This window comes from Vitis riparia, chromosome 14 (genome assembly GCF_004353265.1).
Source record: "Vitis riparia cultivar Riparia Gloire de Montpellier isolate 1030 chromosome 14, EGFV_Vit.rip_1.0, whole genome shotgun sequence".
Classification (NCBI taxonomy): Eukaryota; Viridiplantae; Streptophyta; class Magnoliopsida; order Vitales; family Vitaceae; genus Vitis; species Vitis riparia.
This window is the reverse complement of record NC_048444.1, coordinates 26,933,233-26,951,995: the sequence shown is the minus strand read 5'-3', so window position 1 is coordinate 26,951,995 and position 18,763 is coordinate 26,933,233. Positions and strand designations below refer to the sequence as shown.

Here is an 18,763-nt window from a genome sequence, read left to right as displayed (position 1 = left end):
CACCATTTTTAGCAGACCCACCACCTTGATTTTGATTTCCTCCTCCCTGGATGTTGTTTCCACCACCACCACTGCTAGTATCTCCTGGTGGCACCCAATCCATTTTGCCACAACTTTTAGCAGCCACCACACCATGATCTCGATCCCTTCCTGTTTTGATGTTCTTCCCATAATCATCATGATCATCACTAAAACACTATTTACATAGTACTAAAGAACTTAAGAAGATCATTGACTATAATTTGTGCTATAATGGATTTCGAAATGTAATTAAAAGGTACAAAACAACTAACTAGATCTCTAATTTATATGAGATTAGAAGATTGTATTCATATCTTTATTTTTAAAATTAATATAAATTTGATTTTTTTTCTCTATTGTATTTGGAATTTGTGTGCACACTCTTATTACATATCTATTTTGTGCATTAAAATATGAATTTTGGTAAAATTGTATCAACATCTAGTTGTAACTTTTCCCATGTATATTGCATAGTTTTAAAAAATGTGTAACATATAAAATATATGTTTTTTTTTACATATTATTAAAATTAAAAATACTAATAATTAATAATTTAAAAACTTAAAAACATTCTATTTTTCGATTTTTAGTATATATTAAAAAATTGAATTATGATAACGATAAATAGTTAAAAAAATATATTAGATAAAATTTTATTATTTAATTAACTTTATTTATATTTTGCGGTTATATATTATATCATTCTATTGCTTATATTATTTTCATATTTATCCCAGATAAACATTTATATTTTCTTTAAAAACATTAAAATTTTCTATTTATAATAATTATTATTTATCAAGCTAGTGACAATCTATTACCTTATATCTCTTTAAAGCGATTTAACTACAATAACGAATTGTACTTTTTTTTATACCTATCAAAGAAGCATCACTAATCTAATGGTATCACGTATATAATTTTTTGTCTCATTATTTAATGGCTTAAATCTCACCATATATATTTCGACGGTTCAAATCTCTTTATTCGAGAGCTATCCCTTTTACACCTTAACATTTTCCTTCTTCAAATCAAGCTTGAAATAATTTTTTAAGAACAGGAGCCAAAGTGCATCATATTGTTACTCTCCTTTCTCAATTTCAAACCCTGACTTCAAAAGAGCCAAATTGGATAAGGTGGCCAATCTTAGTGATGGTTTCTCCTCCAACTTCACCCTTTCACTGGCCAAAAGTAGGATTATCAAACAAGGGTTAAATGGAGAAAAAGAGATGGACCCTTGTACATGGGATATGCACTACTATGGAGTCCAAAACCCATTAGGGGAGAGCCCTAAAAGTTCCATCTTAACCTTGCAGATAAGGGGAGGAAGACGAGATTCTGATTTGATTGTAATAAAAATAAAATAAATAAATAATAAAATATAATATATAAAAAAAAAAAAGCGACAATTGTATTTTGGACCTAATTGGGCCCAAAAATTAAGTTTTAGTCCATAAATGTCCACTATTTAAGCCTAAGACCTAAAGCAAATGTGAAAATTAAGAAGAAGGATATGAATTTCTTATCTTTCCAAAAATGACATTTATGACTATGAAAAAAAAGTAGAAAAATATTAATTTAAATTTTATTCTTTTTGTAAACCTTAATAAAATTTAATTTAATTTAATGATTTAGAAAAAAAAATACGTCATTTTTCAAAAAAATAAAAATAAATTATTATTATTATGATTTAAAAATCAAACATCTTAGAAAATATATATTTTTAAAATTATGTATGTGAAAAATAACTAAAAATATGTCAAAATTATTTTTTTTAAATGATATATTTTTTAAAAAAAATTAATTTTCTAAAAATAATAAATTTTCAGAATAATTATTAAAAGAAAATTAAGATAAAAAAGTTTGTCAAACATTGTGGTAGAAAATATTCAAAATAATTTTGAATGGTATATTGGTCTCTTCACATTTTATATCATTCTTATCAATTATGTAATTTTTATAGGTCAAATCTTAATTTTTGGACTCAAATAGATTTAAAACATAATTATCTCAAAAATTAAAATATAAAGGTCTCTCCACAGGCATGTTTTCCCAAAGTTTAATAATATAAAAAATAATTTTTATTTTTATATTTATTTATTTTTTAAATATGGGCATTTGACAAGATACTTTTAGAAATAAAAATTAAAAAAAAATTAATCTGAAATAAGTTCTGATCACTCAAAGAAAGAGGACCAGAATTCTGTCTTCTGTGTCTTAGACTGCAAATTCTTGAACAAGGGAAGGGTTTTCCCACATTTTTTAAAGAAGAAAGGACACTTTTCCTTTGAATCATGGATTTACAAATTATCAAAAATCTTTTGATTAGATATTGAGAATCTTCTTTAAGCTTGGTGTTTCGAGCCAAGATAGCTGGTCTATAACAAAAGAAGCTAGGACCCAGTTTGAGTTGAGGCCCGCATATTCTAAGCCCAATTGATAATGTCAAGAGGCCAGACAACCCAACTTCACCCAAAAAAAGGTTGGAAGACAAAAAGCATAGAAACAAGTATTTTTGAAGAGCACATTCTCGGTCAATCTTTTATTTTTGCAAACTTGTGACACCAAAATTAGGTATTTGCTAATTAGGTATTTGTCAATTAGGTAACCCTAAAAGGACACAACACGAGTCTGACGCCATGACAAGAAAGAAAAAACCTATTAGATACCACGATCAAGGGGTATCTTTTTAAAAGTGCGTTTGACAGTGATTCTGTAAAGTGTTTTTGATCTTTATAAGACTTAAAATTTTTTATTTTTCAAGTGTTAGGAATGTTAAAAACACTTCTGAAAATCATTGTCAAACGCATTTTAAGTCACCACCTGACCCTAATAAAACTATGTTGACAAAAATATTTTTTCTAATTGGAACCTAGTCAAAAAGCCTAAAAATGTCCCATGATCATCTTGGGATTTCAACACGTATTACCATTATATATAAGACAAAAATGTTAATAATCTATGAAAAAATGGAGTAATAATAAACATATGTTTCCACTCATGATTCAAAATTTGGTGAGTTTATGAAAAGTATGATCACAGTGGTAAACTTATTTTCAATAGGTTTAGTTTAGTTATATTAATTAATATCAATATGTTACTTTTAACTAATAAAAAAACAATCGTCACCTAATAATATTTATTCAAATGCTTATATTATATAATTTAATTCAATCATTATTTTAAAATTTTGGTACGATGCCTCCTCAATGTCATAGAATTTAAAAACAAAAATAAAAATTATAAAAGTAAAATTAAAAATAAATATATGACACACCATCAAAATGAAAGGGAGTGGACTACGAAATTTGGATAAAATAGGGAAGATTGTTCTTCAATTGCCACTTATTAGCTTTCAACTGATGATTCAAATGAAGACATAGAGACATCTCTTGACAAAAGCTACAACACCCTCTTTTAGGGTATGTGACCTTATGGAGTGAGAAGAGAATTAACCCTCATGACCAAATCCCTCAAAAGTCTCAAAATATGAATCAAAACCCTAGTAGTGACTTGATTGTCAAGAAAACAATATAAGGGAAGAGTAAATTAATGGTACAAAAAATAACCCATTTCCAAAGTTATAACATATAGGGCACATTTGATATTTCTCATCAACCTTCCACAAACCCAACAAAACATTAAAGCTTATATGAGTAATATGCCACATTCACATGATGCTGCAACTACTAGTGTTCTCATCACTAAAGAAGTGAGTGTAAGGATCAGACACCGGATACTGCTGCATCACCGCCGGGTGCGGCCCATAGTTGATCGCCGGCTGTGGCCGTGCGTACATCATAGGTTGGAACATTTCGTTTGGGTTCGCCCGCTGCTGATTCATCATGGCCATGTACTGATGCTGATGCTGGCTGTAGGGGTTCCCTGGCCCCATCCCTTGGTAGTATCCTTGGTTCATCGCCGAGGGTGCAGGTAGACCCTGCACCGCCGGAATATTCCTCATTTGGCCCATTGGGTAATTACCCATCTGACCCATCTGACCCATCTGGCTCATCTGACCCATTTGGCCCATCTGACCCATTTTGCCCATCTGGCCCATCTGACCCATTTTGCCCATCTGACCCATTTGCCCCATCTGACCCATTTGCCCCATATGGCTCATCTGGCCGATGTTTCCACCCCCCTTGCCAGGATGACCAACATCAATGTCATGGAAACCAGGTTGCTTCTTGTTCATGACATTGATCTCATCATTCTTTCCTCCCCCTTTCTTGCCCATATTTCCATTACTGTTTCCACCTCCAGCACCACCACCACCAGGATTGGCACCCTTCTTGTTTCCACCACCATTGTTAACATTTTTAGCATCTCCGAGTGACACCCCACCATTTTTGCCACCATTTTTAGCAGCCCCACCACCCTGATTTTGGTTTGCTCCTCCCTTGATGTTATTTCCACCACCACCACCACCTTTTTTCCCTCCATTGCCATTCTTCCCATCACTGTTTCCACCCATGCCCTTCATTTGTATAGGTATATCAATAACACCCCCTTTCTTCCCATTCCCACCCTTCTTATCATTCATGGCATGATGCCCATTCATCATCATCATCATCCCATTAGGACCATTAGGCCCCTGAGGCCCATGAGGCATATGGCCCTTACCCATCATGGACATGGGCATCATCTTGGAAGGTGGATTAAGATGATGGTGATCAGCAAAATAGCCATCATCAAACACATCATCATCATCATCGTCAAAGTCATCAAAATCATCAAAATCACTTTCATCATCATAATCATCATCCATAGCCAAGTTGAACTTGACAGATTTCTGATCTTTGGAGGGCACCTTCAAATCCTTGAATTGCGCCATTTTCATGTCCTTTAACCCCTTCATCTGCTGCATTTGTTGGGGTTGTTGGCCACCCTTTTGAGCACCCTTTTGAGATTTGTTGTCTTTGCCACCCTTACCATTGTCAATTTGCATGTTCTTGAACTGCATATTGAGATGGTTTGGACCCCTCTGAACTCCCCATAGCTCTGCATGTTTCCCTGATTTCACAAGCTTCTTTATGAGTGTGGCTGGATCTACACAGCCTGACACTGTCACTTTCCCTTGATCTGCATCTATAATGGTAGTATACACCCCTAAAGAAAACACCCCAACAAACAAAATCAGCTGAAGATTCCAAATAAATGCATGCAATCATACTTAAATTCCTAAAGGTAACTACTCTCTGGGCCTAAAATGGCAGGAAAATGAGGAAAATACCATCAATTTTCTGCAACAGTTTCTTTACTTTCTGCTTACATCCATCACAGTGGATATTAACTTTGAGAACACAAGTCTGCAAGGGAAATAAAACCCAACATCAAACAAGAAATTGATTTCAGATTTCAGATTTCAGAATTCAGATCATGAAAAATTAAAAGAAAATGAAAAATATAGATGAAATGGTGTGTACCTGGGACTGCAAGAATTCCTGTTTACTCATTCTTATGACACACAAATGGCAGAGAGAGAGAGAGAGAGAGAGGAAATGAGGCTGAGCCTCTGAGCTTGGAATGGAGAGTAGCTAGAAGCTTTTAAGTTTTGAGAGAGAGGGAGAGAGAGAGAGTTCAGACGGGTTCTTTTCTCTTCTTTTTTTTAGCTTTCTTCCTCCATTTCAGGGTTGTGTATGGTGTGTGGGTGATGCTGTTTTGAAATTTTTATCTCTCAGAGAGAGAGAGAGAGAGAGAGAGGAGGGTTGTATAGGCTACAAGAAAAGGGAAAATAAAGAAGTGAGAAATGGCTTTGGACAGTAGATATCCGCTGGACTTGCCTTTATATCATTAGATTTAGCAGCTTGGCTTAATCATTGAGATGGATACATTATTACCATATTGGTAGTATCTTTAGCCCTACCCAATATAGAAAAAAAAACAAGATCAAATGAATGTTAGGTATAGACATTCCTTCACTAATTTCCTTGATTTCCAAAATATACTAAATGATACCTCATGTCCCACTTTCAATGAGCTAGAAGACTATACATATCATATCTCTATTCCAAAAAACAAATTAGTAAAATTATTTTATTTGTATAACATTTCTATAAATTTATAATTACAAATTCATTGACTTACCTTGACTGGTCCATCGATAAGTTTGATAAAAATTTACGAGTTTCTAATGTTAACTTAAAGTTTCAAAATTTTCACCAATTCAAGATTTATTATGGATTTCATAGCGTAAAATAATATTCTAACTCAGATGAATTAAATAAAATTGACGAAGAAATTAATTTTCACTTGAACTTAACAAAATCCAACTTGGACTCCAAATTAACATGCTCGATTTGACCTTCCTTTTTTTTTTCTTATATTGAAAATTAAGGTGACATATGCTATAACTAGAAGTCGCGAATACATTCTATATATGCATATACAAAAATTTCAAAGTCTAATGAATAAAACCCAAAAAAAAGATATAAAAAAATTTAAATGCCAAATTAACACCTACCCTACTTAAAATTATATATATATATAAAGAGACCTGAAAAAAAAAAGGAAAAAAAAATGTAGGGTGGTCAAGGAACAAAGGCTAGTGAATGTTCCTTGCTTGTCCCAATCACCAAATCCATAAAAGAAAAAATACACTGCTGTTGTCTTAGCCCCTTAGCATGTGTCCAAATACCCAAAAGTAAAATGTAAGTTTTTGTTGGTAAGTCCATGACCCATATCATAAAATCACCAACCAATTTTTATCTTCATTTTTTTGGAGAAAAACAATTATGCCCCCACAATGGTCAAAAAGTGTTTGGATTCTTGAGATCACTTTGCAAGAAAGAATGTTAGGGAGTAAATTAATTTAACTTATCATCATTAATACATGATTTCTTGAAGTACCTTTTAAATATTTAAAAATAAATAAAATAAAATATTTTATGCCTCTAGAAAATATAGGGTTTTGTTTTTCTTGTATATTTATTAATTTTTTTCTATCTTATACTACTTAAACATTATAAAATTCAGGCATCTCTTTGTAATTTATAATTTTTTATTTTTATTAAAATAAAAAAATAATTATTCTTGAGGATAAGGGTTTGTTTGGTAAATGTTTTTTAAAATAATTCTAAAAAAATATATTTTGAGAATAGTTTTTAAAAATTATGTTTTGATTTTTTAGAACAAAAATCTATTTAAAAACTTAAAATATTTTTAAGCTATTTTAAATATTTTTAAAAATAATTTTTACATCCAGTGTTTTATTTTTAATTATTCTATATTTTTATATAATTATTTCTTAAAACAACTCTCAGAAAATAAATGAAAATAATAAAAAATAACTAAAAGATGTTATTTGAAAAACTCTATTTTATGTTCTTAAGAACAAAAAATAGAAAATAATTTTTTATCGTCAAACATATTTTCTATCTTTTTATTATGTAAAATAGAAAATTATTATAAAAAATAGTTTTCAAACATATCCTTTTTTTTTTTTTTTTTTGACTGTTTTTACTTATTTGAATAGAAAATAACTTGCAAACTCATCTTCTAATTTTCATCATATTTTCTAATAATTTTTGTGTATCATGGCAAGCAAACGTGTGTGATTATTTCTAAATTTTTTTATTAATAATTTTATCATTATTTTTATTTTTCTACATCATAGCCAAGCTTGCTATAATCTATAAGCTATGAAATCTATACTTTAATATCACAAGCTCCTAAAAAGGCAACATTGCAATATCATTTTGGAAGGTATCAACAGACAAAAGTTAGGTGTAAGCCACCTGCATCAAAGACCTTTTATACTTAAATGAGAGAAAATTAGGTCACATGTCACCATTTAACCAAAGCATGTGTAAGAGATAAACTTCTAACCATCTCTCGTGAACATTTCTTTGGCCGTACTCTTTTAATAAGATTCGTTATAAATGTTTATTTGCTTTAATCTCGTGTCCATATACCTTTTAAATAAGTACTTTAATAATATCTAATATTGTCCCATGTTCAAATAATTTTTTCAATGAATCTTTGAATGATTCGGTATAAATGTTTATTTTCGTTTTCCCTTGACATTATTTGAATAAATATCGATTCGAACAAGCATATAAAGAGACAGACCTGAAATACTACTCCTTAATAACACGAAGAGGTAATAACGTAATGAATGAATTGGCAAAATTAACTCATTTATAGCGATTGTTGAAAACAGTAGATTGGAGGAAGGGAGATTAGCTTTAGAATATGCTTATGACGAGATTGAATAAAACTAATTGATTCACTTACATGACTTCAGATCTTTGAATTTAGCTATAATCATTTTCCTTTTTTATTATGGTGATGTTGTAATTTTTATTATTATTATTTACATTAAGAGAAAAAAGCCAATGATATGGTACTAAAAATGACAACATTACCCCTTTTGACAACCGACCAAAGAAAAATAAATAGGAGGAAAACAGATATTTCACTAAAGGGTCATGGTAAACCATCCCAAACCTAATCCACTCGTTACCCTTATATACAAACAAACAAACAAAAGGGCTTTAAAAAAAAAAAAAAGAAGAAGAAAAAGAAAGTGGTTGTGAGCAAGAATGATTTTCTCTAAGTTTGGACCATACTTTTCTGCATAATTTGAAGTATGGACCCTTCTTTTGCAACCAAATAATTGTTTCTTCTCCTTAAAAGCCTAACCCATCAAGAAACCACTGTCCTTTTGTACTCTTCTTTTGCCTTTGAAAACCTCCCTTGCCCTGTAAAAGAGGTTTGAATGGTGCCAAAAGAGAAAATCCCACCACAATGCACAAACCCAAATACTGATATTTCTGCTAAGCATGTTTTTTTATGGCATTGTGGTAGGTCACAAATTGGCTTTTTGTATCCCATATTTGACTAATCAACTTCTCTAATCCTTTATTTTTGTGTTCAATTTTCGGGATCTGTGTCAATACGACCAGACACTAACCCTTAACGTCTGAATCAAAGTAGGATTTCACTGAATTTGTCGGAGGTTTCAAGTTTAAGTCGTCTTAAGAAAAAATAATAATTATTCATAAATATTTAAAATATATGTTTTAAAAAATATAATTGGTTAAGAGGGTTTTTAAGGATATTAATTTTTTTTTTTTTTTTTTTTGGGTTTCCCAAATCCCTATGGAGAACTTCAGGTGACTAGTGATCGCACTGGTCCTATCTGATTGTGTGTGAAAAAATGTGTCAAAAGTGAATTGATTCAAATAAGAGAAAAGGTTAAAGAAGAGGTGATTGGCAACCTTTTGAATTCAACAAACTAATCCATTGCCTATGGACTGTGCTCAAGCTACAAATTGACAAGAACATCAAGCTTCAAATTAATAAATAAAAACAGAAAAAAAATTCTATTCTTAAAAATTGAAATTATAATTTTTTAAGAATATTTTTAATTATTTTTATTGTTTTTAATGTATATTTTAAAGAAATTATACCGACAGAAGAATAAATTAAATATCGAATAAAATTATTTTAAAATATATTTAAAAATATTTTTATTTTCTAAATGGGTTTTTTTTTATAAAATATTAAAGAATTTTTTTCATAAATGTAATATTCTTAAAATTATTTTTATGATTATTTTGAAAATCGTTACCAAACACATCATAGAATAATAAATTATTTATCTTAGTACAGGTTTAAGAGCAAGTTGCATTTGCTTTTCATTGTCTCTCCTTTCAAGATGAATTTTCCCCATTTTTATTTCTCAATTTATACATTTTATCATAGAAATTTAATTCACAACTCATAAATATAAAAATGAAAATAAAAAAAAGTACAAAATGGAATTTTATAATAAAAAGGAAAAAAAGCAACTAAGGAGGAGAAAGGAGCCATGGCTCAGATTCCAAAATTAAAGAGAGAGAGAGAGAGAGAGAGAGAGAATAATAATGAGATGTTCACACTTTGGCAGCTTACTTGTGAGGAGTGAACAAGTAAAATTGTGGGGTCCCCAACAAAGGAGAAGGTCAGTGTACCCCACAAACTGACGGACAGTAGCTCCAGCCTCGTGCCTTGTTCATGAAGTTGTTGAGAGATTAAGGCCAGCTGCCCTGCAGCAGACTAGGTGTGAAGTCAGGTACCCTCTCCAATTTGAGGGACAACCACTTCAGACTTCTGAGAAGGGAGCAGGAGGCTTCTTTATGTGGGGGGCATGAGGGTGGTGGGTGGTGTGGGTGTGGTCAGTCATTGTTTTGGGGGTCCAATGGGGCAGGGGTTTGGGTCAACCCAATGGATGCACCTGCTCCTGACCGACCCTGGACCCTGGACCCTGACCCACTTCCAATTTGTCTTTTGGGTCAGGTTTTGTTCCTCTATTCCCAGCTCTTTATGGGGTGGTTACAGCTTTCAGATCTAGCTACCATACAGATCCATGGTCACATAAAATGACAAAAATAAAAATGAAAACCTAGTCATTAAAGTGGGTTGGCTCCAAGCAAATTTCATCTTACAGGGAAGAAAGAACAAAAACCCACTGTAACATTACATTGAATGTAATACTGAAAGCATTTGAAAGATCACCATTTTCCCAACAAAGATTTTGAAGAGAAATCTTAGAGAGGACTAAAATAGAGATTAGAGTAATTAGCCAAAATGTGTGTCTCATCTGCTAAAGGTGTTCCGGGCCATGATCCGACCCGGAGTACGTCGATAGTGTTTTTATTTAAAGTGTTTTAAATGAAAATGTTTTTAAATATGTAGTCAGGTTATTAAAAGTGCAAAATAAGATTTAGATCATTGAATGAAATTAAAAGTACAAAACATAAGATTAAACTAGAAAGAATGAGATCAAGTACAACTAATAGAATCAAGGAATAGAACAATAGAGCAGAATTTGTTACAAAGCAATAAGACCTAAATATACAGGTGGTGTATCCTAATTGGTTGTGCTTTTTGGAATATAATGATTATGTAGTGTGGTGGAGCCTCAAAGAAAAAAACCCAGGAAGATCCAAATCTTCAACAGTAAGGGTGGTGGGGAACTGATCAAAGACCTTGCTTTTGGTCTCTATTCTCTTAACACAGTCTACTTCCAAACTTTCACAGATTCCAAGATATATACTTTGTCCATCTTATGCTAACTTCTACAGCACATATTCTCTTCCTTTCATCCTATATACATAAGTTTTGTTTTATATGAAAGAGAGGGAGAGAGAGAATGCTACATAAGCAGATACTGTCAGCTTTATTACAACTCTTCTCCAAGGGTAAAATTCCTTCACTAATACAATGCTGCTCTTTCAACACAACAATTCAACTCTTCCTCTGTAGAATTTGGTATATTCCAAAAGAAATTTTTGTACTTCTTTCTCCTTCATGAAGATATGTAAACTCAACCAATGAAAATGTCATATTTCTTGACTGTAATGAAAAATTAAACACAAGAAAAAAAAGTTTTACCCCCTATAAACAAGCTCTCACATGCGATCATAGCATCTCCCGCATATGAACTGTGGTTTTGATGCCATGTGATTGATCCCACCTAAGAGTCTGGTGAAATCTTTTGCCAAGGGCAGCAGTCATCCTGCTGAGTTATCGGATTAGGATTGTTCTGGGAACAGAGAGAATATATGTAAGGCAATGAATTGCTTATTTTCCGGACAAAATGCTACATTCATATGGGAATCACCACGAAAAAAAAGGTGTTTCAATTGTTACCTTTATGGACAATCACTATGAGTTCCTGGATGGGGTGGCGACATACAGGACACTTATTTGACTGAAGCCTTAGCTGCTTTGCACATTCACTGCATAAACACTGAAAATGCAAACCCAGGTTCAACTTGAGAGCAAACAGAGACACATGCACAGCACAAACAATAACAGAACAAAGTATCACCCAAATAGTTCCTACAACCTTTTGGTTAAACATTCTTGAGATATTCTATTTCTGTTATCCCATAGATTTTCCTTCTTGCACTTGATATCATTTCATCACCAATAAATGTTAATCAAATTACCTCATTACACAATCTAAATTTAAACCTGCAGTTGGCAAATGATATCAGTTCTATAGGAAACTTTTCCCAGACTACATCATGTTTTGTGTTCTGCTAGATGGAAATTCTTCTTAGAAATTCAAGTTGGATTCTTTGTTTTTCCTTTTTTAACCAAGAGTTCAAGTGGAAATTGTCTCCAGTCTCCACCACATGTTTCCGCTGTAGAGAATACATGTACCACAACAGATATAGCCATTCAAGCGATGTTATATTATGGGCTTTCTTCCAGGAAATGACTTCTGGGTCAAGAGTATTAATCATGACAACACAAGATTTTCTTGAAACATTTGTCACTTGACATAGCAAATATTTCGACCTTCCATAAAATTGTGACTAGTTAGTAGGAATAACAAAATCCAATCAGGTTCATTTAATACCTAAAAATGTCTTCCAATAGGAGTCTTTGCATCAGCTAGTATGTGAAAATTCCTACGGTCAGATGTTTTGAACACCACACCAACCCTGTGGATTGAAAGGCCAACTAGACACCTTAATGAAATTTCACCATTTTAAAAAACAAGAACTACAAGTACTTTCCTAAACTTTCACAGAATTACCCAGCTGGTTAAGTGTCAAATCTGATGTACAAACCAAGAGAACTAGGACCAATTGATGAGTCTAACACATAGGTCAGCATTGTTCCTCAATTCCTCATTGAAAATGTAAAGAGTCAACCTAATGTGACAGAATCAACACACATACAATACCACTGACTGATCAAGATCAAACCAAATCATGAGTGAAAACTGGTTTTTAAAACAATGCCTTCAATTAGTTACCTTGGATTTCATCTATGAAAGCAATAAATAAACAGATAGATAGGCTGAAAATTGAAGCTCTCACCACATGACGACAAGGTAGAACAACAGTATCATTTGGCTCCGTCATGCAAATAACACATTCTTTCCCTGTGTCATTGTTGCCAATACCCCTTTCATCAGAATTTTCAATGCCATAGAGTTCACGTAGCTCATAGCGAACTCCATCGACCCACAAGATCTGCTTGATGACTTTCACTTGGAAATGGCCCTCATTATTCTTCTCCAGCACAGCTTGAGTAATCTGTGCACGGGAAGGAGCGATAGGCAGAGGCTGACCAAGCTGCTCATGCATTGGCGGAAGTGATGGCAGACTTGATTCTGCATAGATAACCAGTGGGAACACCTCTTCGTTCTGTGATGGCCTTGATAAGTCATCTAGGGCAAAGAAGCCCACGTCAATGCCAGTTCCTGAGCGCTGACAGAACTTTTGACCCAACCCATTTTGGAATGGAATTCTAATCGGCATGTATATCTCGGGATATAAAGGAGTGAAGGAACAATTATTTCCTTCCTTGGCAAAGTAAAAAATGGTGATGCTGTATCAAGGAAAAGGGAAAACAAAGAAAAGGAAACCGTTAAGTAATATAGTACTAATGAGAAACCGTTAAGTAATATAGTACTAATGAGATGCCAAAATTACTCTCTTGTCTATTCACAAAAAGGTCACAACAAAAAATAAAATAAATCAGTATGACCAACATATAAACAAATGAGCAAGTCAAGCATTCAAGTGCACTAGCATGACCAAACCATAAACAAATGAGCTAGTTAAAATCCAGTACTCAAAGTGCACTAAGAGCTTGCTCACCCAACCATAAGAAGGTGGGAGATAAAGAACTAATACCTTAGTCAACATCCAATGATCCCACAGACAAGTAATTAATAACTATCATAATTGTGATTTTTTCACAATTCCTTCATAAGATAATTAATAGCATAGCATGAAAGAAAATATCAACTAGCCAATGGAACATATCACCCACCCAAAAGATTTATATTTAGCCAGACAACACAGTAAATTTAGAATAAAAATATCAGACCAAATTTCCCAAAAAAAAAAATGGAGAAAAATTCATACCAACAGCACCCAATAGAGTACTGGAAAAATCTAAATTCCAACAATTGCTTAACCAATCAGTTTTAAATATTATAAAAATTTCTTGAATTCATAGCCATTATAAAGCAAAGAAAACCAATAAGCTTCTCATCACACTACAGGAAGGTATATTATAAAGACTCTGGAAAGCTAACCTATCTTAATTCAATAGATCCCTTAAAAAACTTACCAAACTCTAGTTCCAAACCTATCGAACCGTTCTTGATTACCATCTATGTTCCAGGAAAAAAAATCTAGAATTTTATCTTGTCTCCTTGAGTTCTCAAATTCTTTAGAACATGGAGAACATTTTAGTCCAGAGGAATGCTTTGAATTTGATATATAGTTCTTGGAGATACCCATGCTTTTCCCTCCCAAGAGAGTCTTCTCATTCTGACACCTTTTTATTGGACTCCTCTCCATTTATTTTCTCCCCTTTTCTTCAATAGATTTTCTTCTCCTATATCTTTTCTCTAATAAATTTTCGTCTTCCTTCAAGTAAGGAATCTCAGCATGATAAGATCTCCATCTTTGCACTCCTTAACACCAGTGGTTTCAACCCTTTCTTCCTATTGTTAGATTCAGTAATAGCAAAGATCTAAGATGACAATATGGGAGGACTTTTGACAAAGAGATCTTCTTTTTTACTCTTCCTACCTTTAGCTTTATGCTCATTTGAGGAGCAGCAAGTAGCAACTTCTACACTTTTTTGTAGTATTTTTTTTCCAGTGATTCTCTTTTGCATGAAACCTCAGTAATAGTAAAATTATTGATTTGGCTTCCCTCTTGTTCCCCAAACAAGAGATATTAGTCCTTGGATGGGACAGATTCATTTTCTTCAAAAATCCTTCATTTTTCCTTTTCAAGGACAGCCTGAATCTTTTTTCCTGAAGTAGTTGTCTAAAGCTCCTGCAAAAGTCATAGTTTTCCTGTGGCTATTAGCTTCAGCTGAAGAAACTTTATAAAGCTATTAGCCTCAAGAGATTTGTTGCCTATAGGGAGAGTAACATTTGGCCTACTGTTCCTTCATCGTCCTTCACTTGTTACCAGTGGGAATATTGCTGAATGAATCCATTATGATTCACTAGGACCTAGTCATTAATTTAAGGAAACATCACACACAATCATTTAGGTTTAGTAAATTATGAGTTACTTTTCTTGCTTCACCCTACAAATAACATTGACAGAATCGCTGTCTACCATCAACAACTGCTGACCAGATGATGAAACTCTAGTCATTACTTTAAGGAAACATCACACAATCATTTCGGTTTGCTAGATACTGAATTACTATGACCATTTCACTGAACAACTAACATCAGCAGAGTTACCTTCGACAATCAACGATTGCTGAAGTGAGAAACACAAATGAAGAATCAATAAACAACGATTCTATTGCTGTCTCTCAATTAATTCCTTCTAAAGACATAAAGATGAAATCAAAACAACATCATTTGCATTTCCAAAGTGCAAAAGTTTTCTATATCTACTAGAACAGGATTTCCATTTTTTTAGGGTATCAGAAGAACTTCCAACAACTTCCATGAGCAGTTGAGTTAAAAGGCATTTAAACTTCATGAAATCAATAATATTGGAAGCCAAAGCTTCAGATATTATTTCTACCTAGAATTGTGCACTGGGCATCATTCTAACCGCACTGCTACTACTTAATAAATATAGTCTAATTCAGCAACACAAGTAATTTCTTCAAAGCCTCATTGGGGAAAGCAGAATGATTGGAGGATGTTTGATCAATTGTTATCACTTCTAAAGTGTAAGCACCCATGAACAAAAATTTTCAACAGAAGATATGATCCCTAGGTGGAACACCAAGAACTCTGACCAACTTAGAAATCCAACTCCAATCAGAGAAAAGTTGTAATATGAGTTTTCTGAATTGGTGGTTTTTATAAGAATCAAAAGTTTCATTGATAAACAAAAGCATACAAGAATGGATGAGTTATAGTTCAAGTCAGATTAACCTGAATAATTAAAAAAATGGGAGAAAAAGGAAATAAAACAAAAGCAATACCCTGGAAGAACCAAGAATGTGTTAGGATGTGTTTGGTTCACCAGCATCTAAACTTGAGAATGGAAATCATATTGTCCAAAATAAATTCCTGGAAAGTAATAAATATAATATTTCTCTTGTAACATTTGGTTAAAATTAGGTATTTGAAATTCCTGCCAAATTTAGTTTCTACTATTGAATTTAGTAACCTTGGAAACTATCCAAGGATTAATGTAAATTTACATAACTACTCTTTTAAGTAAGATTTATAAAAATTGGATATATAAATAAAGAAAGAAATAAAAATTTCCTACGGATGGTAATAACAAAATACTACTTTCAACATGAGTATGAGATTTTTCCAAATTTGAAGGGATCTAATATCCTGGGAAATTAAAACTTTCCAAGTTATGTCTACTCAAACATCATAATTTTATACTCGGAAATAAGATATCCATCTCCTAATTAAGATATCTATAAACCATATTAAGGTGTTTTTGGTTCGTCAACATCTAAACTTGGTAATGAAAATCATAGTTTCTAACATTTGATTGAAGTTGAGAATTTCAAATTCCCCTAAAATTTTATTTCTATTATAGAAATTGTAATCTTGGTAATTTACCTTCATTTTATCTTCATTTCCTAAGGATGGGGAAAAAACAACCAAGTTCACCATGGGAATAAGATTTTCTCAAATTTGAGGGGAGCACATAGTCAAGAAAACTAAAACTTCCCATGTTATGTGATTCAGCTTCAAGGCCCTCCCATACCCTAAGAAACTCATGAGAGAACAATAGTTGAATCCCTTTCGACATGAATATTAGTGCTGCCTAAAGATGTCTCCCCTATTAACCGTTCTAATGGAGCAAAGGTATTAGCCTCAATGGCTAACCCAGGACTAGCTACCTTGGAAAAGCTTTAACTACATTGCCCAAAATGATCTCTAGAAACACCCCAATCCCAACTACCCAAGCCTCCCCATCAACATCTGGGTCATTTTCCTCCTGGAGCTCTTGCCAAGACCTTTAAAGTCTATACTCATCATATAATCTACTCCAGGTGGAACCCAAGAAAAACACACACCAACCAAAATGACCTGTATTATAATAGCATGACAGCAAGGCAATGAAAAACAATGTAATATGTTGTCCACCACTGCCTGGGCAATGGATGCAGTGCTCGAGACAGTGTTTTAAAAGATATCTTGATTTGTAACAAGTCATTAGTATTAACCCCTTTTATTAGGCAGCATCTCAGCAAATGACTTGACTTGTTGAAAGTTTTAAATAAAATTAGTTTGAGGGAAAAGGGCTAGAAAAAATAAATAAATAAATAGAACTTGAGGAGAACAAGTTGGAGAAAACCAGGGAAGTGACTCTCTCTTTCTAAAGATGGTTCAGAGAAAGTGTGAGACTTTCAGGACATGACTCTCTCTTTCTAAGGATTGTTCAGAGAAAGTGCGAGACTTTTGGATCATCAATCTCCTGATAGGGTAACTTTTAACAAAAATGAGATTTCCATGAAGGGGATGAAGGGGAATGATCAATCACAATGGAAATAGATAATATGTAGCCCTTCAAATGAGATATTTTCATTGATCATCTGATTGAGTCTTTGTTGTTGATTCTAGATATTTAACCCCCTAAACTAAAGCCTAGGATTCGTTGTCACTTAGCAATTCAAATTAAAAAATGACACTAAGAAACACGAATTAACAGTACCGATTGATGAATCCATACAACTAAGAATGCAAAATAAAGGCCAAAATATCAAGAAAGAAAAAGCATAAATAATAAATAAATAGAAGCCAAAAATACAAACTTGTGGGGCTACCACCAACCATAGCAGCAAAAGTAAAAGAAAGTTTAAACAACAGAATGGTTGGTTATTGAGAAATTGTATCAAAAGAAAATCAAAATTAGAAAGACAACAAGGGTAAACAACAGCCAAACAGCTATTAAAGTAAAAGCCCACGTATATACTACCAAGCAAAGCATAAAGGCCAACAGAAAACTTAGATAACAGTCAGTTTGGCAGCCTAGAAAATGTATCAACAGTACATCAAAATCAAAAAGCAAAATGCAATTAAAAATAAAAAGCCCATATACCTGCCGTCGACCAGAGCATCAAAAGTGAAAGAAACCAAATGGGAGTCCAAATTCTTCTCATCCCAATCAACCCTTATAGTATCCTTATGAACATTCACATCATTCTTGATCTTCCTGGCACTCATGTGATCCACGTATGGCGGTGGCGATGGCGACGGCGGCAGCGGCGGCGGTGTCGGGACATACCCGCCCCACCCGGAATAACCACGATTAAAATTGGCCGGAAATTGAGAGAAACCGAATCCATCCATCGTCATGGGCGAACCATAATTCGAAGAAAGCTGCGCTGGAGCCGAAGGAGAAGGCAAACCCGCATAAGGCCCTTGTGTAGTCGATGGGAAAGGCGCATTCGCCGCAAAAACAAACGACGGCTGAGACGATGGACGCGGTGGTGGAGGAGTTGATGATGGCGATGGAAGAAACGGTGGCGGCGTTGGCGGCGACGGCGGGGGAAGGGAAGGCGGAGTAGGTGGTGATGGCGGTGGAAGAGAAGCTGACGGAGTTGATGGCGATGGTGATGGAAGACAAGGTGACGGAGTTGGTTGCGATGTTGACGGAAGACAAGGTGGCGGAGTTGGCTGCAGAGGTGGGGTTTCAAGAGAAGAAGAAGAAGCAGCAGCAATTGGCTGCTGCAGCCGTTCCTGTGGCTGTGCTTGGTGTCGGTTGTGGCGGCGATGGTGGCGATGCCTTCTGAATTTACTCAATGAAATACCCATAATTCTTCC

General features: G+C 33.7%; 2 protein-coding genes across 2 annotated transcripts; both read right to left on the bottom strand.

The window, feature by feature from the left end:
• Positions 1-3,511: 3,511 nt before the first annotated feature.
• LOC117931454 (heavy metal-associated isoprenylated plant protein 33-like) lies at positions 3,512-5,756 on the bottom strand. The gene is made up of 3 exons (XM_034852469.1): positions 5,451-5,756; positions 5,258-5,333; positions 3,512-5,133 (listed from the first exon to the last, which is right to left on the bottom strand). Exons 1-3 carry the CDS (start codon positions 5,478-5,480, stop codon positions 3,692-3,694), a joined length of 1,548 nt encoding a protein of 515 aa, XP_034708360.1. The 5' UTR covers positions 5,481-5,756; the 3' UTR covers positions 3,512-3,691.
• Positions 5,757-10,786: 5,030 nt separating this feature from the next.
• LOC117929693 (probable E3 ubiquitin-protein ligase LUL4) lies at positions 10,787-18,757 on the bottom strand. Its single transcript, XM_034850073.1, has 5 exons — positions 18,039-18,757; positions 12,846-13,359; positions 11,662-11,761; positions 11,404-11,554; positions 10,787-11,315 (listed from the first exon to the last, which is right to left on the bottom strand). Exons 1-4 carry the CDS (start codon positions 18,752-18,754, stop codon positions 11,544-11,546), a joined length of 1,341 nt encoding a protein of 446 aa, XP_034705964.1. The 5' UTR covers positions 18,755-18,757; the 3' UTR covers positions 10,787-11,315; positions 11,404-11,543.
• Positions 18,758-18,763: the final 6 nt, after the last annotated feature.

What these genes read in the sequence shown, in the direction of transcription:
- LOC117929693 (XM_034850073.1), bottom strand. Translation starts at nt 18,754, where the DNA reads ATGGGTATTTCATTGAGTAAATTCAGAAGGCATCGCCACCATCGCCGC. An exon ending in GATGCTCTGGTCGACGGCAG is followed by an intron (nt 13,360 to 18,038) that starts GTATATGGGCTT and finishes TCCTTGATACAG; the next exon opens with CATCACCATTTTTTACTTTG. An exon ending in TTCTACCTTGTCGTCATGTG is followed by an intron (nt 11,762 to 12,845) that starts GTGAGAGCTTCA and finishes TTGCATTTTCAG; the next exon opens with TGTTTATGCAGTGAATGTGC.
- LOC117931454 (XM_034852469.1), bottom strand. Translation starts at nt 5,480, where the DNA reads ATGAGTAAACAGGAATTCTTGCAGTCCCAG. An exon ending in AGGAATTCTTGCAGTCCCAG is followed by an intron (nt 5,334 to 5,450) that starts GTACACACCATT and finishes TTTCCCTTGCAG; the next exon opens with ACTTGTGTTCTCAAAGTTAA. An exon ending in ACTGTTGCAGAAAATTGATG is followed by an intron (nt 5,134 to 5,257) that starts GTATTTTCCTCA and finishes TGTTTTCTTTAG; the next exon opens with GGGTGTATACTACCATTATA.